The sequence below is a fragment of the Schistocerca piceifrons genome, chromosome 9, assembly GCF_021461385.2.
Source record: "Schistocerca piceifrons isolate TAMUIC-IGC-003096 chromosome 9, iqSchPice1.1, whole genome shotgun sequence".
Lineage (NCBI taxonomy): Eukaryota > Metazoa > Arthropoda > Insecta > Orthoptera > Acrididae > Schistocerca > Schistocerca piceifrons.
In genome coordinates, this window is record NC_060146.1 from 132,314,472 (window position 1) to 132,342,055 (window position 27,584).

A 27,584-nucleotide genomic window follows, 5' to 3' on the forward strand; every position below is an offset into this window, starting at 1 on the left:
GGTAAGACTTGAAGCCACTTTATACCATATTTGTTGAATCCAGTGTAGGAAAATTTTACTGCCATGTGTCCAGTGTCTCGGTGGTGCACAGTGAAATTTTGAAGTTTATAACCAGTTTGACCCTGTAGTTATCATAGCAGAAAAATATTCATCAATATGTTGTGATGAGCTGTTACAACAGACACCACTCTTTATGTTTCTCAAGTTACTCCAAATCGGTCTCACATTCTAGTCATCAGGACTTTCGATATTACATTTCCCAGAGAGTACTAGACAATTGTGGAATGTAATAAAAGATGTCAGGTTTAATCTTAGTACCAGCGGAATAAGGTTCCCCCCCCCCCCAATGCACTTCCACCTTCTTGTCAGGGTAGCAGAATGAAATTTTGTTTTCTAAAAACTTGTACTGGGAAGTTATTATATGCAAAGTTTCTCATTTATCCCACAATTACATTCAGAGATATAAAACTTTTTTGAAGCATCTAGTTTATTTGCTGACTTTTTGTCAAATTATCCTTATCAGAATTATATTTTTGGAGGTTCAACCGTGACTGTATTCACTCCACTGGAAGTATGAATTAAAAGACGCCTTCAGTCACGAATTTGTCTTAATACACAATTTTTTCTCTTGAATGAGGTGAAATGCATATTCATGTCACGAAAAGTTCTGATGTTAGGTTATGAATTTCATAAGTCAGATGCAGAAAATACGTGCAATATAGTGGAAAAAATGAACCATGTAAACTTGCCACCCAATCCAAGAAAAGCAGTTTTAACTTTTCTCCAATCTGTTCATACATATCACTTCAATCAAGAGGCACATTTGTGTGCACATGTTTGTAAACACTTCACAGATGTTTTTATACAGGGTATTATCAAAGATGAATTTATTCTTGGTCTGAGATCTAATTATTAAAATTGACATATGCTGGGAATAACTTTAGAATAGATCTTTAAAATTACTGAAATAACTATGGCATGCAAAATCTGTTTGTTCGCTTAACATAGATTCTGGTATTTGATTTTATGGATGTATATCTCTAGTTGTTTTAACAGATTTAGGATCTTACCACTGGCTTCATTATGTAGTACTACCAAATTTGTTTTTGTATTATTTCACTTAAGAGAGGGCAAAACATTGTGCAAGGTGACCTCATTTTGTTTCTTTCAAGAAAATATTGCTGAAGATGTTATGTCTCAAAGTTGCCGAAAACTCAGGGCTGCACTGCTGAAAGCTGCACTATGGGATCAAACCAATGACTACACAGCCACAAGTATTGAATTGATAATACATAGACTTTACAAGGGTTTACTGGAAAACCTGTGAATGTTCGCACAAAATTTTATCAAAATTCAGGATGGTCATGTGTGGAGCTCTTGACTACTTGGTAAGTGTGGTGTCACCGCCAGACACCACACTTGTTAGGTGGTAGCCTTTAAATCGGCCGCGGTCCGTTAGTATACGTCGGACTTGCGTGTCGCCACTATCAATGATTGCAGACCATGCGCCGCCACACGGCAGGTCTAGTCTAGAGAGACTCCTTAGCACTCGCCCCAGTTGTACAGCCGACTTTGCTAGTGATGGTTCACTGTCTACATACGCTCTCATTTGCAGAGACGACAGTTTAGCATAGCCTGCAGCTACGTCGTTTGCTATGACCTAGCAAGACGCCATATTCAGTTACTGTAATCTGAACAGATAATATTGTGAATCATGTACCGTCAAGAGTGACGTTCATCATTAATGGATTAAAGTTAAGTATCAAACTAATTACGTCCGCTTTCTGAATTCTCATTCCTTGTCATGTTCCAGACCTCACGTCAGTATAGTTCTTCCCTCCTCACGCCAGCCTGTGTGAGCTAAAACGCGTGCATTTTGGCCTCCAGTTGTAACACGGTGTTGGCTCTTCTGCCAACACAACAGTAAGGAATGACCTGAATATGACTGTGTGAGTAACTGTGCTCATAATTGTGTAATAGTTCATGTTTTTATCTCATTCAGTTTGTGTTAAGTAAATCTTAAACTGGTGTTGGGTATTCATCTCAGGGTGACTAAATTAACCTTTGACTGAATTGAGGTGCATCTGCAATAAGCTATATGCACAATAGAATTGAATTTATATATGTCCTGATTATATCTATGTAATGGGAATTGTCTTGAAAGAACTGTGATAGGCACCCGAAAAACAGGAAACTGACATACCTTGATACTATGAAATAATGCATCGATAATGGCTAGGCACTAGCCGAAATCTAAACTTGCTACATAAAATCTGAAAGAATGATGGCTGACTGCTGTGCTCTATCATTTGTAAATAAATAAGTACCCTTCTATTATGAGCTGATTTTAACAAAACATAAAATGTTACAAGAACTGATATTAGCACAAAATAAATATAAATAATTCTGAAATCATTCAACCATAGCTCCACCAGTAAAATAAAGAATGTTTTTTATTATATTAATCTACAAAGGGCCTCCAAAAAATTATGTTACACATTGTTATGGTAGGCCAAGTAACTTTTATCAAATGCTGCACTACACTTCAAAGTGCCGTAGATACATGGAGCTATTTTCAACATAGTCAACAAATCTCTGTAAACAACGGTCACAACTTTCTACCAATCATTCAATTTCTTGATGATAGAAATCCGCACCTCTGCGTGAACGTTCTCATTATAACAAAAGCTCTTTCCCTACAGATGTTATTTCAGCTTGCCAAAAAGATGGAAATGGCACAGAACAAGATCTGGATTGTAAGGTGGGTACTTCTGAAACTTCCTTTGAAAACACAACGCGTATTGTGCATGCCGTTGGTATAAAGTTTCACACAAGTGAACAATGCCTTTGCTTAATTTTCCACATCTTGTTCTTGGTGGCACTGTGCAGTGGTGTTAGTGTTGCACAGCAGGAATTGGCACTAATGCTTGTGCCTTTTTCCATAAACACTGTGTTCACAACTTCGTCACAGCCAAAGAAAATGGCTGTCACGAGCTTCCTTGATGATTTCGCAACTTTGTATTTCTTTTGCAGAGGTGAGGTTGTGTCTCTCCGTGTCACAGATGTCCTCTTTGTTGCAGGTGTGAAAAGATGTGTCTGTAAACCTTGCACCTTCCTGTGCAGGTGACAGTGACTGCGGAACTTGGTGTCAGGGTGATTTCCGAAACTGCAGACAATCTCCGGCGATGGAATGAGGTGCGCTTCTGCTGAGCAGTGTCTGCCATCATCACTCTACAACTGCTGCAAGTAAGCTTCTCAACTGCCTGGAGAATGTCATCTGCATCTGTGGTCAACGTTGACAGCCTTCCTTCCTGATAAGCCATCACCCACATCTATATGGTCTCGGTCAAACTTCTAGCACTATTTTACTATAACTGGATGTGACATTGCATTTGGTCCATGTACGGCCAGAATTTCATAGTGAATGTGTGAACAATTTAAATGCTCTGAGTGTGTACTTCAACTGTGGAGTATGTTTCCAATTGCTACTCTATTTCACTCACACACTGTGATGCACCCTGTTAGCAGAACTGTTGTAGGGTTACTAACCTAGTTGTAGACTGCTGCAGTTGCTCAGCAGCACCTTAATCTCACAGTCTCTTGCCAAAAAACTGTTTGGATTTTTAACTAGACTGAGTAAGGCTGGTATTACACTATCAAATTTCTTTGTCAAAGATTTGATCAAAGATGTGATCAAATATTCGTCAAATATATTTCATACAGATCTTCGAGATGGTGTTAAAAGGGGTATTAGACTGTCATCACATTTTTCATCAAAGTTCAAGATGGCTGACAACAACAACTTGTTATTAATTGCAGCAGTTACATGTACCACAACTGCACTGTGTGCACATGTGGAAGAGAAGCGGGCCGAAAAAAAAAAAAAGGAAATGTACTTGGGTGAAGCCGTGGGTTTTATGATGACACAGTAAAAGCATTCAACAAAACTTGTTATGTGAGCTTATAGTGGAGGACATCAAGTCGTACATCAATGACTTAAGAATGGATGAACATACATTTATGTATGTGCACAGTGAAGTGTATCCTCGTATCACAAAGCACAATACTCACTTAAGAACTGCTATATGTGCAGAATATGCAGAATACAGGCTCACTGTAACATTCTGATTCTTTGCTACAGAAGAGAGTTGGGTAGGGTAGGTTAGGTTAGGTTAGGTTAGGTTAGGTTAGGTCAGGTTTCCAATCTTCTTAATCTATTTTTGTATTCAGGGTGCCTCACATTGTAAAGCGCCTCCTCAGTTTCATACATCTCTATTAATTTTGTAGTTGTCGGTACACACCAATTGTATTTACCGGCAATGTTTATTTGGCAAAGCTATTGGGCAAAGAAATTTGATAGTGTAATACCAGCCTAATAACAGATGGAACACCACTTATTTAAGGTGTCTTACTGGTCATTTTCGTTAAATCACATTTTTGCAATGGCCAATTATTCCTATGTTTTCTCATATCATTAGCAATTCACTTGTGAAAATATTGTTATTGGCTCTTATCTGATCAGTCCTCTTTCCATCATCATGATCACACTAGTAAACCAAGTTTGTGACCATATATACAGGTATCAGATAGGGTACAATAATTCATCAATAGCCTTTTAACAAGTTCATTGCTAGCATTTTGCTTCACCATACTTCCCCACAACACTCACCGATTGTTCAACTGATTACACATGTAAAATATGTACATATAGAGTATTTACTTATATTTGTCATTAGCTAGTTTCTAGTCACGTGGTCTTTTCTCCAAAAAGTTCACAAAAAAGACAAAATGCGGGGGAATGTTGTTACACACAGATGCCTGAATGTTAGTTATTAATCCTGGCCTGCCAAGATGCATGAAACTATGATATTGCTTGAGAAAGAATTCTACCCACGGGCTTGGGCACTGTGGTGTTAATCAGTTAGTATGGATTCCTCACAATTTAACATCACGGTTTGCAATTGGCGACTTTTTACACATAAGAGCAGACGCTGACACACAGATGTTAACTGATTGAATTCTAGCCTCGACCGAAGATTCACTGTCTGGAGGGGGTATAAATAACCAGTGAAATTGGTCATTAGTATTGATGTCAGATGAACTATTTGATTGTGTCAATGTATACAATTTCTAAATTAGTGGCTTACTTGGATAACCAAAGGAACTATCCATTTCAGAAAAATTAGGGCAAAACAAAAGTATAATGACAAATCTGGGAAATAAACAAGCTTAAAGATTCAAACAACGAAAAGTATTTTTGACAATATGATGTAATTATATAGATAAAAGATGTACTCACCAAGTGGTGGCAGAACAACCACATAAAAGAAGGTTACACTTACACAATCTTTCAGAAGAGTTGAAGGGGAAGGAAGAGGAGTCAAGGAAAAGGACTGGACAGGTTTAGAAAAAGTGGTAGGTTTTGGAAAAGTCACCCAGAACTGCAGGTCACGGGAGACTTATTTTTTGAACAAAGAGTCATTAGCTCATAGCCGGGAACAATTTCAATTACCACTTTATCTTAAAAGAAAATGTTTTATGAAAAATTAACTATCCCAATTGAAGCAGCAGACTGTATATTAAAATGTGGACAACAAGATGACATAATGCATGAATAATAATTTGGCAATTCTGTGTACACATGGTATGTGAATTGTGTGTATAATTGGAATCAGTTGAAAGACAAGAAAAAAATTGTTATCTGAAGGAGTAGTACGATAAGTGGAGTAATTCCACTGTACTGCGTTTCACTGTGCCTCCAGGAAACCCTGAACATGTACCCTCTTGTTGTGCAATGGTCCAAGTGTGAGACGATGTGCGCAATTTACCTATGGAACTTTCTACATAAGTAGAAAAAATGCACACAGTAGCAAGTTGTTTACTAACTAGGAAAAGTGATCTCCAATATTACCAAAAATTGACACTTGCACTACACTCTTCACCCACATATATGCTTGGTAAACTCTTCCAAGTATAGCTCTTAGCCTTTTTTTGCAAGAATCTCCCATTTCAGTTTTCTAATAATTTCTGTGACACTCCTTGTTGTTCTTTAGTCTCTCACTATACACCTGGCTGCTCTCTGCTGCAGACATAACTGCTTTGACAGGTATCTTTCTCTTTGCTGGGGATTCTATTTCCCTGCTGTGTACCCCGACTGGTGTCTTATAAGAGATGTCAACTTTCTCCTTTATACCGTCACCCACACTGCTGGTCTACTGCCTCCCCTACACGTAGGCACCAGTGTAGCCCCCAGTACTCTGCGTCACACCCAGCTATCGGCACTGACGTCCTGCCGCAGTGTTGTCAGTCCCAGCTTTTAGTCATATCTTATAGCACTCCTGCTGTTTGAGAAAGTTATCAGTTGACTCCACTCTATGTTTGACAACATCCCATTTCTCTGGATCTTAACCTGCCTCCACTGCAAGATAAACTGATAACTGAGCACAGCAAAAAAAGTTCAGCCATCTACTAACCCTTTAATTCTCTGATTACAGTAAAAATATGAAATAATATTATAAATGGGCAATTTTCTACACTCTGACACTTTCAAAGTGGCTCAACCTTTCAGTAAAGGATGCACTGTCGGTGAGGTGGCAAGTTCTTTAAGTATCCTAGGACCTTATGCATTAAGATATTAAGAACAAACTAATTCGAGAAATAACATGCAAACTGAGGTTATAAAGATTATGTACACTTCTTAACTTACCAATTTAGTGAGACATGGAAAGTCCCTCATGATGACGCTGGAATGAAAGCAAGACTTTTATTGTCATTTGGCAGCTCTTTTATTTACGTAAAACATTAGTTATGACTGGGCTCTTAAAGTAATTGCACATTAGAAATACATTTAGTGGCTCTGGGCTGTGAGTTTGGAGTTAGGCTTTCAATTTTGAAACTCCTGGAGCCAATACGAACATCTACTTTCACTAGATCAGAACAATGGCAATAGCCATAACATAAAATACTCCTTAATTTAAGATGGGAGGGAAGGAAGGAGGGAGGGAATGTGGTTGGCCAGGGCACTCTGGAGGTGTAGAGCTGGAGCCTGTAAAGTGCCCCTCTACTGGTGGTCCGGCTATAGGAAGGCAGAAATAGTGCGCATCACAATCCTTTAAAATACTGTGTTATTGTATTCAGAAAGAGTTTTCAGTCAGATCACTGGGATGCCAACTCTGTATCACTCAAAAGTGGCATATTTTTCCCTAAAAACATAAAAGTGACACACGAACTGTTTCTGAGTGATTTTTAATAAGTTTCTGCACTTACATTTCACTAGAGGATGTGCAGCAATTTCACACATTTTTGGAGCTAACACAAATTACAAGACTGTATGAGTATGACTTGCAGAAAAAAAGACAGCAATGTCAAATGAGAACTGAAACGAGAACTAAATAAGTTGAGTATCTGACAGTGACTGGCAGAAACTGAGAAGACATGCAATGATTTATTGTGTCACTTACACAAGAATAACAATGAAATAACTGATATATAAGTAGTGTCTGTTCCCAGTGGTGTCACAACATGTGGTCTAAATGCATTGCATTTGCTGAGCAGGCATTTGTTTGCATTAGGGTTGAACTTATGATGAACAAAGCAAAGGGAAATGCTCCCCACACCAACATATTACATTTACATGGTGATTCAGCTAAGATATTCATTCACCTAAATATTTATGAAACTGCATAAGATAATATGATTCTGTTTTTAGCCAAATGATTTGTGAGAATGTCCTGAACAAACGATGTACAGTCACTTTTTATAGCTGTTTTAATTATACAGAGGTCAACATCAATTTCACTTTTTCAACTACAATTATAGTAGTTTCAGCTGCTAATTTTACTTGTAAGAGAGGCTGTTCATTCTTCAAAATCTGAATATTAGTTTTTTAATAACTAAAATATTTAGAACTTAGGATTCCTCTGTTTTGAACATAAAACAGATTTCTGTTATATGTGAAAATTCATGATTTCATACTCAAATCCGGAAATACAGGGAGGGGCAAATAATTGTGTCTCGAGCGAGTGATACCATTTGTGGCAGCATTAATGGAGGAGGAAAATATCTTCCAAAAGGGTGGAGCAACTGTCCACACAGCTGGCCGAACCTCTGAGCACATTTACACAATCTTCACACCTGACAGGCTTGTTAGCGGAGGTCAGTCTGGTTGCTGTCCTAACTGGCCACCCAGGTCACCTGATCTGTCAGTGTGCAACTACTTTGTGTGGAGAACTGTTAGGATTAAGGTGTACTGCAAAAACCCTCACAGTCTTCAAAGACCATAGCAGAACATTTTGGATGAAACTGCAGCAATTCCAGCTCTCCAGCTTTGATCCACCATACAGTGGAAACTGTGCATTGCACCACCACAGTACTTGTATAAAAGGGACACAGAAGAGTAGTAGCTTTCATTCTCAGTGTGTGTGTGTGTGTGTGTGTGTGTGTGTGTGTTCATAAAAAAGTGGCATACATTGGTTTCTGATAGTACTCCACACACACGAATGACGTGTACAGAAAAAACTATGTCCCCCCCACGTTATTTTTCTACCAGTATTGTAGCAGTACTACACCGCTTTTCCTCCTCATTTGGATATGACACCTCAAATTTCAGCATAAGACAACTGTCTGTTTCATGTTCAAAACAGACACATCTTAGGTTATAAGTATTCCAATTTCCCCAAAAACTACTTGTCAGATTTTGAAGAGTGAAATGCCATCAGATTTGTCTCTTTCAGAAGAGCGATACTAGCAGCTGCTTACTATAATTCCATTTGAAAAGTTGCTGTTATACCAATATCATTCTAATTAATATTACTATGAAAAGGGATAGTACATCACTTAAGGGGACATTTTCAAATTTCATTTGGCTGAAAATAGTATTGCGATATCTTCAGTAATTCAAAAAGTATCCGAGGTGAACAGTATAGCGACTCACCCTGTGAATATCCTTAAAACTGATTTGTTCCACAATACTACAGTAAAAAGTGTGGATACAACCTGCAGAATACAGGACAGACTGTCTATCTAACCTCTTTGCCTCTATCACGTATCATGAAGCTACCAATGGGAACTCACAGACTGGCCCTCTTTGATTTTCTTCATATTTATCCGACTTGAAGGCAAGTGCACAAACATTAATTTCCTTAAGCGGTACAATGCAATCCTAAGAGAGAGAGAGAGAGAGAGAGAGAGAGAGAGAGAGAGAGATTAAAAATTTTAAGATTCCAAGCATTTTTCAGTACGAAATACTTTGCTACATTCAAATGTATTACATGGGGTTAGGTGCATAGTGTTTCAGCCTTGTAATCAATAGGTCACTGGTTCAATACTTGATAGAGGCAGCTGTTTTAAATTTTAATTGAATTCATATTTATTATAAAATTGGAATGTTAATTAGCAGATAGTTACATCAATCATAACATTTTAATCAAACTAATATATTTCCATCTTTAATTACCAATCACATGAAAAAGGAAGTATCTGTAATAAATAAAACATATTTTGTAATACAGCATTTGTGTTTTTAATATTATGTTTGTGCCCCTATAACATACACAAATAAAGAAAAGTACTTCAATATCTATTTGATGTTTCCTATTCTCATTCTAAATATTGATTCAATATGAAAATGAAAATATGTTATTTTGATTAAAAAATATGATTCACATCAATAACATTCCAATTTACAAGCAAATATGGAATTAAAAAAATTGGCCAAGTGCAAGTAGGATTTGTGCACAGAGGGTTCCAGAAAAATGTAATTATGTAATTATGTATATTGTGAAAAGGAAAGTTGCAACTCACCATATAGCGGAGGTGCTGTGTCGCAGATAGGCACAAAAAAAAAAAGACTGCTTTCAGCCAGTAAGGCCTCTGTCAGAATTAGATGGCAAAGACACATATACACACTCAGGTAAACGCAACTCACACACACGTGACTGCAGTCTCAGGCAACTGAGGCCACAATGTGAGGAGCAGCAGCACCTGTGCATGATGGGAGTGGCAATTGGGTGTGGTAAGGAGGAGTCTGGTGCAGGGAGGGGGAGGGATAATCGGGTAGGCATGGCAGACAGTGACTTGCTGTTAGGGAGTGCTGAGGGATGAGGTGGAGAGAGGGTAGGGCAGCTATGTGCAGTCAGGAGGTTAGACGGAGGGAGCAGAGAGGTGGGGAAGGGGGCAGGGGAGGAATAGCGGAAAAGGAGAGAAGTAAAAAGACTGGTTGCAATGGAGGAATGAGGGCTGTGTAGTGCTGGAATGGGAACAGAGAAGAGGCTGGATGGGAGAGGACAATGACTAACAAAGGTTGAGGCCAGGAGGGTTACGGGAACATAGGATGTATTGCAGGGAGTGTTCCCATCTGCGCAATTAAGAAAAGCTGGTGCTGCTGGGAAGGATCTATATGGCACAGGCTGTGAAGCAGACATTGAAATGAAGGATGTCATGTTTGGCACCATGCTCAACAACAGGGCAGTCCACTTATTTCTTGCCCACAGTTTGTTAGTGGCCATTCAAGTGGACAGACAGCTTGTTGGTGTCATGCCCACATAGAATGCAGCATAGTGGTTAGATTTTAGATCACATGACTGGTTTCAAAGGTAGTCCTGCCTTTGATGGGATGGGTCATATTTGTGACTGGACTGGAGTAGGTGGTCGTGGGAAGATGTACAGGACAGGTCTTGCATCTAGGTCTATTACAGGTGTATGAGCTATGAGGTGAGTTGTTGGGAGCAGTGTTGGTGTAAGGATGGATGAGTATATATTTACATGCACATAAGCACGATTAAAATCTGGTGGAAAAACACTAAATTGGAAATTGACAAATCTATACTCAAAGGAGCCGCACTCCTTCTAAACACCCTAAAAATGGCATCTTAATAGCTACCTAGAGTAACAAAATTAAGAACAGCATGCTTATATATTGACTAAAATAAAGGAATAAATAACACACCCAGGTCTTCTGATGGGCGACAAACTGTGTTGGGCTATTGAGCAGTGATTAATTTAAGCTAGCCACAATATACGCAAACCATGTTAGAGGCGTATTTAAAGACAAGCATTGAGCAAGAACCCTGATCAGAAGGTAATAGAACTAGTACTAATTTACAACTAACTATAGCATTAAAATCAACTGATGACAGGTTGACCATTACCCATGTGGCATACGATGGACAGTTAATAGACTGAACACTCAGCTGAAACCCAAGTATAATGCTGAGGGCCGAAACACCCAGCCTAAAGAATGTTTACCGCAAACACCTAGTTTGAGAACAAAACCACCATGAAACAACACGATGATATTGCAGCTTGCAGTACAAATGCCAGAGCCTGAATATAGTCTTAACACAAAGCAAGACTAAGGTGTAGTTGTGTAGTGTGTGCAGCTGTGCAAAGCCACTGTGCCAGGGTGCATAGTGATTAGCACATCAGCCTAAGGAGCAAGGGATGTGGGTTCAAATTCCGTCTTTGATTTGTTGATTGAGTCTGCATATATACACAATACCTAATACTTAACGTCCTGAGTGTACACCATTAAAGTTTCCTAAACAATCAAAACTAGCAGGATTCCCTTACACAGCAGACATGCCAACACTTCCATTCATACCCCAGAATCAACTAGTGCAACATAAATCATTGACACATTTCAGATAATATTTTAAAACAACATACTTAAATACTTATGTTTACCACAAGCTTTAATTAGTTAACAGGTTAGTTTCTGTTATTGATGCCATGCAAATGATGTAGCAAGTTAAGGTCTACATTTCTACTTTGCCATTTAACACACGTCGTGAAAGAAAGAATCCAGCTAATTAATTGAAAGGCACTACTTGGATTCAGTATTTGACAATGCACTTAAAATTAACAGACAAAGGTGAGAGTCAAGTTTACACTCGCAAGCAGCACACACAGAACACAAGCATAAGGTGAGCATTAAATATACTGCTCCTTGTTCAATCATTTACACACTGACGAAACAAATAATCTTCGCTGAATTACTGCAGATGCTAGAATCCCCAGTTGCTTGGGAATGACGCAAATAGTGGTCAAAACGTTTTACTTTAAGTCCGATGACATCCGTTAGGATAGAAGTTTCAATGGACAACCGGGCTTCATCCTCTGAGATCCACTTGCGACCAAGACAGTAACATTGGTTGCTAACACGGCTTTAACGATTCATCACACGTGACACGGGCAAACCATCAACAAACGGCGTGGTCTCCTGTACACTCCCAGACGTGCGCAATCAGAGTTCCTCCTCCCGACCGATGCTCTCCCGCAAACACGGCAGGCAACCGGCCACAGCAATGCCACAGCACCCTCTGGCTAGGGTAAGAAAACAGCAGAGCGCGGAGTGGGAATTTCAAAAGGAATGCACTATAGACAAGGAAGAAATGCAGAGAACTTACCACGACATTTCATCACAGTTCACTCCCACCCAGTCACCAATCCGATCATACACCAGTGCTGCTGCTCGCAGTGTGGCCTCAGTTGTCTGAGACTGCAGTCATGTGTGAGCGAGTTGCATCAGCGTGTGTGTGTATAAGTGTGTTTGCCGTCTTATTCTGATGAAAGCCTTACCGGCCGAAAACTATATTTGTGACAGTCTTTATGTTGTGCCTATCTGTGAATCAGCATCTCCGTTATATGGTGAGTAGCAATTTTCCTCTTAAGAATATTGTTACATTCCATCCTGGATTTTCCACTCTTTAATTATGTATATACAGTAGATAGATAATTCATACTAGAAATCAAGAATCTTGACAGTTTCTACCTATTATTGATATCCATAACGGCAAGGTATCGGCTGCAGGAATCTCTACAGTGGTTCCTGAGACTAACCCGGACATACAAACAGAAGCAAACAGGACATTTCAGTGGAAATATATAGGGAGAGAGGATATAATAAGATATTTTTTATTTACTTACCAAAACATGTCTACAACACTTTATGTCTGAATGCAGTAATATTTTTATATTACGTTTCGGTAACTTGTTAGTTAAGTTTACTGTCAGAGTTGCAAATACTATTTTTATTAGTGACTCATTTCTAGCTTTTCGTTCATTCTCATACCAAAACATTTTGTGCGCACAGATTACAGCAGTGCATGAAATCTTTTGTGACATACTTGCATTTGTGATGTTTCACTGTACATAATACTTTTGTCTTTAGATCAGATCAATACAAAAAAGGTTTACTGACTGTATTATGATTATCTTAAGACATTCCAAATTCGGTATGTGCCTTTAGTGGTAGAAAATTAAAAATTTGACGCGCACCTTCAGTTGTTTATTATTGTGTGTCCACATGTTCTGTCTCTCAGGAATCATAATGTTCCAACTAAATACACATGCTGTATTGGTAAAGTTGTCAGACATTATTGCACTGTTTTATAAATAACTGATATATCATAAGTTAACTGCTTTCTTGACTCAGGAACTACTAAAACAGGGTTTAATTCAGACTGTTCGTTCATCAATCTTCCATTCTTCAAGCACATCTAGCTTCATTCCTTTAGGTGTCATGTGTAAAATGATGGCAAATGATGAATGGAATGCAACTACTAATGACAAAAAGATTTTTATGTAAAATAATTACAATTTGATAAATTTTGAATTTTTTCCCTTAATTTGTACTGTGAAACCTTGTTTCTGGCCAAACATGATTCTATGTCAACAGGAAGCACTATATAGCTTTTTATAAATAAGTTTGCAAGTATCAAAATGCACGACGTAAATGGCCGTATCTTTTGATTTCACCGACTTAGAAGCTTAACATATTTACACTACTAAGAGACTATATATTGGTATGTTATGTAAATTTCAACTTCACGCATCTATCCATTCCTGAGAAAATGGTTCTTAACAATCGGACAGACAGACAGACAATAAAGTGATTGGGGGTTCCATTTTTACTAACAGAGGTATGGAACCCTAAAAAATGTTAAAAGCTCTGTATTTAGTAGAAATTGAACCTGCGACCTTGAGATTACAAAGCTACATAGTAAACTACAGGCGATTTGATTAAATCAGATTGGTATGAATGTTTAGATTCCATCAGCACTGGGAAAACTTCAAAGTCCATTATTTCAGTACATGGTACTGCTTTAGGAAACTGGTATCCAGCAACTACCTTCAAGTACTACGAGTTTGAAGGAAATGGAAGGAAGCTGATCTGTAAGGTGCCCTTGTAAGACGTAACTCATAGACACTGATGGTATGTTTACACCATATGCACATGAACACGAAACAAACCTAAAGCTACAGTTTGTATTTTGGTGGTAGACATCACTCAATTTCAACCTGTGAGACAAATATTTAGGGATAAAAGAGAAGTAAACCACACTAACCTTATGTAGGACTGGCCACTGTTATATCTCCCACACACAGGATTTTTGTGCAAGTACAATTCTGTAATAGGTATAGACTTCAAGGCCACCAGTCTAGAAACACTGTCAATCTGAAAACCATTGCAAATGGAAGGAACATCAAGTAGCACACACTGGCTATTGCACATTAACAACTCACTTTATTCACAGAATTACCTTGGAATATCACCATTCATATTATGCATACGTGTTAACCATAAAAGAATCATTAGATTTAAACATCCTATTACTTTGGGGAATGTGCAATGCCCTCATTTTCCTTAACACACAGTGAAACAGTACATCTTATTTTCAGAGCTGTCACTTTACAAACTTTCTGGTGACCAGTCAGGTCACCAAGCTGTAGCATTTTCAGCTTAATTGTTTCATATGCTGCCCCTCAGTCTATTTCTTCGTGCTGGATTTCTAAATATGTTGCTTCATTATTACATTTCTTGTATCTTTATGATATCTAATACTTAAGTTTCAACTCTTGTAAATTAATTTTGATAAGAAAGCAAGTTTTTGGTGACTTTCTCCATTGTCTTGGTCTACAGCAACTGTGTCAGGGCTGCTGATGCCTTTTATAGCCAGCAGTCAGCCAATGATTCACCAATCTTTGTCACAGTGACACCTTGCTGAAGGCAAGGACTCAGCATATGCTTCCAGACAATAAATAGGGTGACCGATGGAAAAACAGAAGTTTTTAGATCAACTAGTACACCACTGTCAGTGGTGCGCAGAAGAAGACACATATGTCATTCACTTCCAGACTGTCCGCCGTTTCTGTAGCAATGGGACAACAGCGACAGAGCATTACATGTTCACATACTTTAGCTCTACATACCAGACTACCATGGCAATATGACATATATTTCATCACAATACGATGCTATGGTGGATTACATCTTTCAGAACAACAGGAAATATTAATAATAGGAGGAAGCCACTGGGCCCCAATAAAATGTGAGGATGTCTGATAACAACACTATTGTGAAAGAGGTAATGGCAATCGTGACTCTGAAATGATCCACACATCAACATGTAAATGTAATTTGTTTGTCTCACAACATACACTGTTAAAGCTGTCTGATTTGTTATGCAGGAGACAAGTCAATTTGAAAAAGAAACACAAATGTCTTTTTTCATGCAAACAATTCAATAGATGAAAGAAAATACAAAAGAATGAAACATTTGTTGTCAGTTTAAAGCATTACTGCAATATCATTCATCATTATAATCTGTTTTACAGGATCAAGCAATACAATAAAACATAATTTACTTAATTTTTTACACTGAAATGTTTTAATTGTTTTACAGGTTTATCGTACTACAATAAATGCAATACCTTTTTTAATTGTACTTACAGGTGCATTTTTTGGTTGAAATCTTCTTCTCTAAATTGTTCTATGGAATAATATCATTTATCTAATGAAAGGTTGTACAGCTGCTATTTCAGTAAGGCAAGCTCCATGTTAAATATATTCAGTTTATTATGAATCATTAGTCTTGTATATAGTGGTGTCTGGGCATTTAGTTTTTTAATCCTTGTGTTGGATGTTTGAAATTTTCTTAGTGCCTAGTGCTATAATTGTGCTGGAATAGTAATTTTCAGGTGTATGTTGGTTATTTTAGAGAAAAATCAACATCCTATAAATGTATAAAAAGGGAATGGTTGGTATTTTTAAATATTTAAGTAATGGGCAACATGAATTCACTTGTTGGGCCACACTCTTTTCTGATGATTTTCTTTGGTACCACTAGAAGTACAATGTTTTTCATTGAATTTCCCTGGAAGATTATGTCGTATTTAATAAATGACACAAAGTAGCGATGATACACCACTTTTCTTGGGCTTTTGCGAGTAGCTCACATTGCAGAATCTAAGCTATTCTTTCAGTTTGTTATGATGTCTACATGTGCCTTCAAATTTAAATTTTTTTTACAGACTGAGGTCTACAAACTGTAGGTGCCTTACTTCCCACATTTGCTAATCATTCTTAGTTGATTTTTATTCCAACCATGTCTGGTAATTCAGCTCTAAACTGAATTATGTGGATCTTTGTTACATTTTTGGTCCATTTTTCTGAATCTAGAATTTCAGATTTTGTATTGTATTTTGTTTACTAATTGGGAGCTTTTTGGTAACATCATTTTCAATTAGGACAGAGGTGTTATCTGCAGATATGACTGAAGAAACATAAATATTTAACAGCAAGTAATTTATATGCATCACAGAAAAGATAAGGACTCAGTCAGTACTGATCCCTGAAGGATCACTTCGCAAATTTTCTTCCAGTCAGATAAGTAATTGCTTGTGTTTACTGTTATAGTCATTCTTTGCTTTCTTTCCATCAAGTATGACTTGTAGCCAGTTCTCTGATTAACCTCCAGCACATGAGAAAAATTTTACAATTGGATTTAATATTCCAATAGAGAGTTCGCCAGATCAAAGAGTAGTGCTTCCAACAACAACAAAACTTCAACAAACATATGCAAGCAATCGTTGAAGATGACTCAAATTCAATACTGTCTACAAGCTATGAGCAACGAGGCACATTTTCACCTAAATGGATTAGTTAGCAAACATGACAATATATAGAGCATTTTAAAATTACATTGACAAACTTTGAATTATGCTCTGCAGAAATAACAAATACGAGAGCTCTGGAGAGTCAGAAGTCTTTTAATTTTACCTAACAGAACCAATACATCATAAAAATTGGACACATGACATACAGTGTGTTTCAAAATTACATCGACAAACTTTGAGGAGCTATAGAAGGTGTCTTGGGAAACAAAATGAGGAGAGGAACCCTTGCTCAGAAACATCATCCACCGGCAAATAATGTGTCAAAGTTACAGGTGCCGTCACCTGTATGTGTATGTATATAAAGGGTACATCCGTAAAAAAGGAAATGTATCAGTCTGAGGTAAGGGACCGTGGTCTGCAAAACAACGAGTCAAAAGGTGTAAAGGAAAATGATTCTGATACCTCTGACAATAAAACATACTTACCGGTACTGTTATTGCTAACAATGTAGGGAAGACAACTTTCAGAGTTTGTAATATGGCCCAAAAAAAAGTCTAGTAAACATAGGCTTTCAAATGCATACCTAATGAGTTATAAGCACTTCTTCAATCTTCACAGTAATGAAGATGAACAATTGCTCATACCTCCTCGCATATGCATTTTAGAGCCCATGTCTAGTGGACATATTTTTCTTGTTTTGGTCCATATTACCACTTCTGAAAGTTGCATACCCTACAATCTGAGCAACATTACCAGTACCTGTACCTACTGTCAGAGATATCAGAATGGCTTTCACTTAAACTTTTGACTTGTTTGTTTCTGAACCAGAGCCCTCAGCCTCAAATTGATACATTTATCCTTCTCCATCATCCCTGAAAGTCTGTAACACCATCATGAAACTCCCAGTATACGCATAAATATACAGATGCCAGTGCCTGTAACTTCAATGCTCTGTAGCGTCACTGGATGACATTTCCAGACATGTGACCCTATCCTCATTTTGTTCCTCAAGGTGCCTTCTACATCCCCTCGAAGTTTTTAGGTCTACTTTTCAAATACTCTTTATACTAAAATCAGTGTAAACTAGTCCTCCTGAAAGAAACTGTATTTTACACATTGGTTTAAATAACGACAATCAACTTTTTTTGGAATGTTGATGTTGTCTGATGGTTTTCAAACAGCTCATGGCTAGTCATAAGACTGCACCTTGAAATGCTGGTTAGTTCCATGTAGCATAGCTTCGCAAGTGTATGGAGGATAGTTTTCCCACATAATTTTCATGTTATGCTGCTCACAACAAAGAGAAATCAACAGACTGGCTGAATCTTAACTCTGAAATCCCTGTCTCAGTACCACTCTATTATGCTTTGATGTATAATTAATAGACATGTAATACTAATGTTTCAACAGTTTTAAAAATACCTATTTCCTTATCGCAACATTACAAAAAGGACAGTTGCTACTCACCATATAGCGGAGATACTGAGTTGCAGACAGTTACAACAGAATGACTGTCAGAAAATGAGCTTTTGACCAACAATGCCTTTGTCGGAGATAGAAAACACACACACACACACACACACACACACACACACACACACACACACACACATGACCACATTCTCTGGCTGCTTATTTTCCTTATTTTATTTATAGCTGCTATTTTTCAGCAACCGTTGTACGTATTTCAGAATAAAATTCAGTCGTCAATTGCACAGGTATTTTTATTTCACTTTACCAGTTTCGACAAATTAATCTGTCCTGCTGTGTTCTCAGTGCCAGCATAGATGGGCCTCCTCCAAGTCAGAGATTCCTACTACCACCAAGGAATGTAGATCTCATGATGATATCTGTAGTAAATTGAAACTGGTCATCCACAATCAAAAAGTAACAACTTATATGCGACCACAACCGTGTTTACTAAATAATTACGATACTAATAGGTCACCGTTTCCTGAAACAATGTTGCAAAAAGTTTTAGAAGGGCAGTCTAGTTGGCACCTTGGAGGGCACAGGCATATGTATGCGGACTTGTTTGTGTGTGTGTGTGTGTGTGTGTGTGTGTGTGTGTGTGTGTGTGTGTGTGCTCTAGCTTGTCAAAGGATAACTCCAAAAGCTAGCACGTCTTTTGTGTGTGCCTATCGATAACTCAATGCTCCTGCTATTTGGTGAGTGGTCTCCTTTAATCCTCAAGTAAGACCTATCCTACAACATTTATACTACCTAGTGGCTCTCTTCCTACCGAACCTTGTGTCGTCCTTCCTTTGTAACTGTCCATTATCTGCATCCTGTTTGTCACTCCTGTATTGTCTGTCCACATTTTTCCTACATCTTCCCACCGCCTTTGTTATGAAAACATTTCACCCGTGCCGACCCATGTGGTCGCGTGCATTTTTTGTGACACTCCATAGCATCAGTCGCGGCCATTACAAATGCGCTGCATGCTGTTTGACAGAACACCCATCCAATGGATCACAATTATAGCATCTTCCAGCAACCAAACACTCCAACCAAATTTCCCCTTCCTCCATCCTGTAACCGCCACATTGCCTTGAGTGTATGGTACTTTCCACAGGCTACAACTGTACCTGCCACCCCTCCCTCCTGCATTCCTAGCTGGCAAACCTGCCTCCCTCCCAGTCACTAGCCACCCACCACCATGTACTCTAGCTCATCAAAGGATAACTCCAAAAGCTAGAAAGTTTTCCTTCTTTTGTGGGTGCCTATCAACAACTTATTGCTTCTACTTTTTGGTGAGTGGTCTCCTTTAATTTTAAACTATTTACATTCTACACGATTTTTGCTATAATACCATATTTAAGTGCATACATGCCTATCCCCAATTTATCAGACAGATTAAGCTCCTAAGGATACACAATTTTACTGATATTCGATTGTTGGGAATCAGCAACCAATATTAATACCAAGTACTTCAAGCTAAACAGTCTGCATAAAAAAGCACAAAAAATTTCTTAGGGGCGGGGCAGGTGGGGGAGGGAGGGGGGGGGGGGAGGGCGGCGGAACATCAAGATGTTTTGTGAAATAATTGGTCTAAAAGTAAAAAATAAACAGACTAGAGAAACATTTGATGTGCCTCATTTATTTTATTCAGAAAACATGATCATATTGACACCTCATTTGCCTTCCTAGCACCTTATGTCCTCAAAATGACCTAAATCTAGTATTTGATTCAAATGACACCTTTTCTACAGTTAAATATCACACCAATGTATCTTTCCAAGCACAAAATAGCTAGGCCTTGAAGAGCTGAACTTTTTGACACTTTATGTACATAGCTACCAGCAGTTGTGCATATAATATTTCCATTTTTCCTCAAGTCACTAACTTTTCTTAATTATCATGATTACTTTCAAGTAATTAAATATTTTTAAGCAAAACTAGACCTCACGCAGGTCAATTTGATACACCATTGGGACATTTCTCATTCTTGGTTTGGCTATGAAAATTTGCACGCAAACCATTTGTATAATTTGTAGGGAGTCCTGTTTCTGCTCAACTCAAACATTTGACCAAAATGTTTGGAGTGTTAATAATACAACAAAATATGTGCCTCTTTTTGCGTGATCACATGCAAAAAATCTTTCTTCAATATGTCGAACTGTTTATGAAATATGATGATTTTTATATGAAATATGATGATTTTTATATGAAATATGATGATTTTTATATGAAATATGATGATTTTTACAACTGCACGATTCCTGATGTGCTGGGACGAAATTGGCCTTGCCACACATGATCCATGCACCACATATACAATTCAAAATCTCGAGAACTAAGAGAGATATCATTCTGCTCTTAACATCAAACACAATTTTGATATGTTGGCTACATTTCAATCACAAAAATGTATGACCTAAAATGAACGACATGGCTACACAATGGGTTTTTACCTTTGCAAACTCTTAAAAATTTTGTGCAGTGATTTACTTAGTTTCATGCAGGACAGTAACTATTACAAACAATGATAAGAAATTCAGTCCTTTATTGAGTGTGAAGATATCAAGCGGTAAGATGTGAAAGAATCAAACTTTTGCACCAAATATTTTTCTTAAACTCAGATCATAAGTATTTCATACCTGCTGGCACATCTGCTCCGGCACTTTGTCGAGAGATCTCATAGCTGTCAGTATCACAAATGCTACAGTGATAAGTTTCAAACACATCTGAATTCAAACTTCACCAGTTATAGCAGATGTCAAGCAGTACCACGGGTTTCATCAACCCTGCAAACTTGCATTGCTATACCTGCAATAGCGTTTCATCATTTGAAGCTGCCGCACACTGTCATTCGCTTCTGTCACTCACGCAGGATGCAGTCTAAGGCAGACAACATTCAGGCACTGTGGAATAACTTCCACATCCACATTTTTAATTGTTTTGATACCGGCTTATAGCATAAGTGGAAAAAACACTTGGAGTAGAAGGTCCAATGCTACTGGAAGCTTTTAGAACCCAGTCACGTGGCTGTTTCAGCTACAAGGTCAATAGCAGCAAACTGAGAAATAGTTTTGAGTTTTCACAACAAATGTCTCTGTGTGCACTTGGAGCTAGTCAGTACACACATGTTCTCAGTTTCTCGAAACTCACGATTAATTTCTATATCTGTATGGTGGGGCAAGATGTAAGGTCAAATTGCAAAGATTGGGTGGATGGACTGGAGAGGAGAGGGGAGAAGGGAACAGGAAAGGTGGCCTTCCATCACCCATTGCTGCATACACTTGTGCTTGGAATAACAAAATGGCACAAAGCATTTTCTTTTTTTTTTTTTTTAATTATTCATGAATACACTACTGAAAAGAATCTGGCACTGGGTTGAGAACTATTTCTCTCAGTTTCCTGGACAGTCAGAAAAGTGATCTAATGACTTGTCCGTCCCAGACTAAGCCTAGTTTATTAAATGAAATCCCATAGAAAGTTAAAAACTCTGTCGGTGAAATGTCTTGTAATTGTTTACATCTTTACATTTTTAATTTTCAGGAAGCACAAAATTAATGTGTCAGTCACAGTAGACCTTGTTGTGAAAAAAGTTTTAGATATTTAACTTTGAAAACTAGGCAGTCCTCTTCGCTAATCACCATAGCTCTCTTTTAACTTGGGTGATTACACAATGACAGTGAGGTGTGTCATTGTGCACATGTTTGTAGCACACAGATGGATAGGCTGACAACCTAATCTATTTACATCTAACATAGCTTGAAATTCCAACTTTCCTTCTCTCCACCTTAACTGTGCACTGGATATTGGGGAGTACGCTTACTCACAAGAGTAAAGGGCTGCTGAAGAAAATATATGCCATGTGATCAGATGTTGATAAAAAATAAAGAAGAGAGAACTACATCTACACTCTGCAACCCCCTGTGTTTCTTAAACACAGTGATACCTAAGCTGACAGGCTTGCAAGGAGACCAGAAGGCAATCAGATTTTTGTAATTCTTTTTTATAGAATGAGATTTTCACTCTGCAGCGGAGTGTGCGCTGGACGAGGTACTGGCAGAAGTAAAGCTGTGTGGACGGGGCATGAGTCGTGCTTGGGTAGCTCAGTTGGTAGAGCACTTGCCCGCGAAAGGCAAAGGTCCCGAGTTCGAGTCTCGGTCCGGCACACAGTTTTAATCTGCCAGGAAGTTACATTCTTTTTTATACTTACCCTGGTATGTTAAGGTCAGAGCTCAAATGCCAGTACCCCAAAGCAGTTAATGCAACTCTAAAAAATTATGGAAAAAAATCAACTCTGAAATTTTCTGATCATTTTTAATTCACTCAAAGTTCAAAAAAGTTTTCGAAGGACCACATGGCTCTTTGGTAGAATTCTTGCTTGCCAGGTTCAATTCCCTACTGAAGTAAATTTTTAAAGAAGGGTGTATGTTGTACTGTTGTACAAGAATTTCTGTGAAGCATAAAATACATAAAGATGGAGGGAGGGGGGGGGGGGGGAGAGATCAGTAGCACTTGAGACCAATAATCGCTGGTTCGACTCTTGTTTTGGCCACTTTTTTTTTTCAATTAGAATACCTATGCCCTTTAAATATAAAAATTCATCAAATATATGCTAATTAACATATCTAATTATTATTTTCACGAAATTTGCATTTTGGGTTAGGAGAAATGCGATAAAAATGCAGCATTTAACAGTGTGCTTGAAGCCATGAAAACTACTGTTTTCTGTGTTTTTATAATGTTTATTACTCTGGTTCATGTGAGATCACACCTGTAGTATAAAACAATGGACTCAGTCAAAATAGAGCACTTTGATTTTTAATTCTTTTCCCAAAAATTAATTTATAATTTGTTTGAAATTCAAATGATCTTTGTTAACAACCTTTTACAAAAAATTGGTAATTACAAATTTATATTTGTAATCAAAACTGGAATTTTTTGTGCAGTATGTGATTAGAAAGAAGAAGACATGCATTTTTCATACAAAGTTACAATTAAATATGTCAGTTAGCATACATTTGATGAATTTTATACTTAAATGACATTAGTAACTGAACTGACTTGAAAAAGAAGATTGACATGAGTTTCAAACCAGGTGTTCCCAGTAATAATCACTACCAATTTTTTTTATCTTTATGCATTTTACACTTACGAAAATCCTCGTAGAACATTCACGTTGTTTAAAAATGTGCACTGGCTGGGAATTGAACCCAGGCCCTCACATGCTAGGCAAGCATCCTACCACACAGCCACATGGCCCGTTGAAAACTTGTTTGAACCTTTAATGAATTAAAGACACTCAGAAAACTTAAAAGTCGATTTTCTCGAGAATTTTTGAGATCTGCATTGAACTGCTTTGTGGACTGATGTTTGAGCCCTGAACGTCGCATACCGTGAATACAAAAATCCAATTCCCACATTGTCTCCATGTTATATAGTAAGCAAAAAATGGAAATAAAAACAAAAATTAAGGCAAATCATTTCTTTTTGTTTATTTTTCCTTGCATTATCAAAAAGTAAACAATCAATGAACAGCATAAGTTTAAAATAGGTAAGATAACTTTTCAGGCAGATACTTAATATCACTAAAACAGCTTGTAATTTTTATTAGTCAGATTACATTAAATATAAAATTTGCTCATGGAGCCTCTTATAAAAAGGGGATCATCTTATACTGAGGTTCGTCTTGTATCCAGGTAAATGCAGTGTATCATTTTTGCCATGTGAGGATACAATTAATGCCTCAGCTAGAAAATGATATAAAGCTGTTCTGTTGGAAATAATTAATGTCCTTATTAATACAGCCCCAATAATATAGTCAATTACATTAACCAGTTTTTTATTTATATTTTCATGTTTCAACTTAACTGACTCAGTAATTAACTGATCTGATCATTAACACCTATTGCCTATGCTTCCATTCTTATGTACAAAATTGTTATTATTGAACTTTCACTACTTGTGAGGGATGTAACAAAATTTGCAAAAAAACATCTAAATTTGTCACAACAGGAATATGGAAAGCCCAATATGGAATACCAACAATATTATGGAAAGTACAGATAGCTAGTCACCATATAGATGAGATTCTGAGTAGCAGACAGGCACAACAAAAGACTGCAATAGCAATCATAATGTACGTAATTATTTATTGCACAAACATAGAATGAAGTATAAAATAGGATATGTGCTAACAAGATATGTCATTAGTTCTTACATGAAGACATTTTGCAAAATTTGTGAAAGAAGTCTTAACTCTTATCATAGAGCCTTTTGGAACTACTTTCCTTTAGAAAATTATTGCTTTATTGTCTTTTGCACTATGTGTAGTAAAATTTACAAATTTTACAGTTTCTTAAATCATAATCCCAGGCAAGGTAAGTATGTGGCTAAATGAGAAAAACTTTAAAGAAACGGAAAAAAAAGAAAGGTGTTCAACTGAATTTTCAGAATGTTCGAAATTTTAGTCATAATGTGCACAAGCAAAATATTTTTGTAGATGATGATAATAATATAGGTTTTCCCTTTAAATGGTGGTCCTTAAGAGCATCCTAATGGATCAAGCTTATTATATTTTCATCTACATCTACATTTATACTCTGCAAGCCACCCAACGGTGTGTGGCGGAGGGCACTTTACGTGCCACTGTCATTACCTTCCTTTCCTGTTCCAGTCGCGTATGGTTCGCGGGAAGAACGACTGTCTGAAAGCCTCCGTGCGCACTCTAATCTCTCTAATTTTACATTCGTGATCTCCTCGGGAGGTATAAGTAGGGGGAAGCAATATATTCGATACCCCATCCAGAAACGCACCCTCTCGAAACCTGGCGAGCAAGCTACACCGCGATGCAGAGCACCTCTCTTGCAGAGTCTGCCACTTGAGTTTATTAAACATCTCCGTAACACTATCACGGTTACCAAATAACCCTGTGACGAAACGCGCCGCTCTTCTTTGGATCTTCTCTATCTCCTCCGTCAGACCGATCTGGTACGGATCCCACACTGATGAGCAATACTCAAGTATAGGTCGAACGAGTGTTTTGTAAGCCACCTCCTTTGTTGATGGACTACATTTTCTAAGCACTCTCCCAATGAATCTCAACCTGGTACCCGCCTTACCAACAATTAATTTTATATGATCATTCCACTTCAAATCGTTCCGCATGCATACTCCCAGATATTTTACAGAAGTAACTGCTACCAGTATTTGTTCCGCTATCATATAATCATACAATAAAGGATCCTTCTTTCTATGTATTCGCAATACATTACATTTGTCTATGTTAAGGGTCAGTTGCCACTCCCTGCACCAAGTGCCTATCCGCTGCAGATCTTCCTGCATTTCGCTACAATTTTCTAATGCTGCAACTTCTCTGTATGCTACAGCATCATCCGCGAAAAGCCGCATCGAACTTCGGACACTATCTACTAGGTCATTTATATATATTGTGAAAAGCAATGGTCCCATAACACTCCCCTGTGGCACGCCAGAGGTTACTTTAACGTCTGTAGACGTCTCTCCATTGATAACAACATGCTGTGTTCTGTTTGCTAAAAACTCTTCAATCCAGCCACACAGCTGGTCTGATATTCCGTAGGCTCTTACTTTGTTTATCAGGCGACAGTGCGGAACTGTATCGAACGCCTTCCGGAAGTCAAGAAAAATAGCATCTACCTGGGAGCCTGTATCTAATATTTTCTGGGTCTCATGAACAAATAAAGCGAGTTGGGTCTCACACGATCGCTGTTTCCGGAATCCCTGTTGATTCCTACACAGTAGATTCTGGGTTTCCAAAAACGACATGATACTCGAGCAAAAAACATGTTCTAAAATTCTACAACAGATCGACGTCAGAGATATAGGTCTATAGATTTGCGCATCTGCTCGACGACCCTTCTTGAAGACTGGGACTATCTGTGCTCTTTTCCAATCATTTGGAACCCTCCGTTCCTCTAGAGACTTGCGGTACACGGCTGTTAGAAGGGGTGCAAGTTCTTTCGCGTACTCTGTGTAGAATCGAATTGGTATCCCGTCAGGTCCAGTGGACTTTCCTCTATTGAGTGATTCCAGTTGCTTTTCTATTCCTTGGACACTTATTTCGATGTCAGCCATTTTTTCATTTGTGCGAGGATTTAGAGAAGGAACTGCAGTGCGGTCTTCCTCTGTGAAACAGCTTTGGAAAAAGGTGTTTAGTATTTCAGCTTTACGCGTGTCATCCTCTGTTTCAATGCCATCATCATCCCGTAGTGTCTGGATATGCTGTTTCGAGCCACTTACTGATTTAACGTAAGACCAGAACTTCCTAGGATTTTCTGTCAAGTCGGTACATAGAATTTTACTTTCGAATTCACTGAACGCTTCACGCATAGCCCTCCTTACGCTAACTTTGACATCGCTTAGCTTCTGTTTGTCTGAGAGGTTCTGAGGTGGCAATGTCAGTTTAATTTCCAAAATGACAACAGAACAAGAGAAAAGCACTCAGTGCTTGAGAGTAACATGCGTGCTCACCTGTTGTGCCAAATGCAGTGCACACGCTGAAGACATCAGGAAGATAACAATCAGGCTATCACAATATTCTACACATTATCAACAACCCAAGTACACCAGTCACTTCTATAAACACCAAGGCACTGGATGACAAATGCCTCTAACAGAACACTGGACTGAGTATAATATATGATGCACAAAAAATTAATGTATTGGCCACATCATAATTCATTGGCAAATTTTATGAAATATTTTAAGAAGTGAATACACAAAAAGACACACTGCATACAACAGTTGCAGTATTGACACCAGACTGGCTGTTGTGTGAGACACTAACGTTCCAGTTGTGCTAGATTACAATAGCCAGCAATGATGAAGAATACTGCCTAAGCCGGTGATTGTCCACAATGGGTTGTGTATTGTAGTAGCAGTCTCAACCGTCAGCTGTCAAATACATAATGATGGAAATTCAGTCGTTTGATGAATCTGTAAACTCAGAATGAGATTTTCACTCTGCAGCGGAGTGCAAGGTTCGCAGAAGAGCTTCTGTAAAGTTTGGAAGGTAGGAGACGAGATACTGGCAGAATTAAAGCTGTGAGTACCGGGCGTGAGTCGTGCTTCGGTAGCTCAGTTGGTAGAGCACTTGCCCGCAAAAGGCAAAGCTCCCGAGTTCGAGTCTCGGTCGGGCACACAGTTTTAATCTGCCAGGAAGTTTCAATCTGTAAACTGTTAGGTAAGATAAA

The 27,584-nt window shown here is 38.1% G+C and overlaps 1 protein-coding gene across 1 annotated transcript in view; it reads right to left on the reverse strand.

Annotated features, from left to right (window-relative positions):
• The window catches only part of LOC124717272 (nuclear RNA export factor 1-like), a 158,419-nt gene that overhangs the window by 63,100 nt on the left and 67,735 nt on the right, over positions 1–27,584 (reverse strand). The window contains exons 9-10 of the mRNA XM_047244085.1: positions 14,346–14,455; positions 6,707–6,743 (exon numbers count right to left, since the gene is read on the reverse strand). Coding sequence (XP_047100041.1) covers positions 6,707–6,743; positions 14,346–14,455 — 147 coding nt within the window. The remainder of the gene's footprint in view (positions 1–6,706; positions 6,744–14,345; positions 14,456–27,584) is intronic.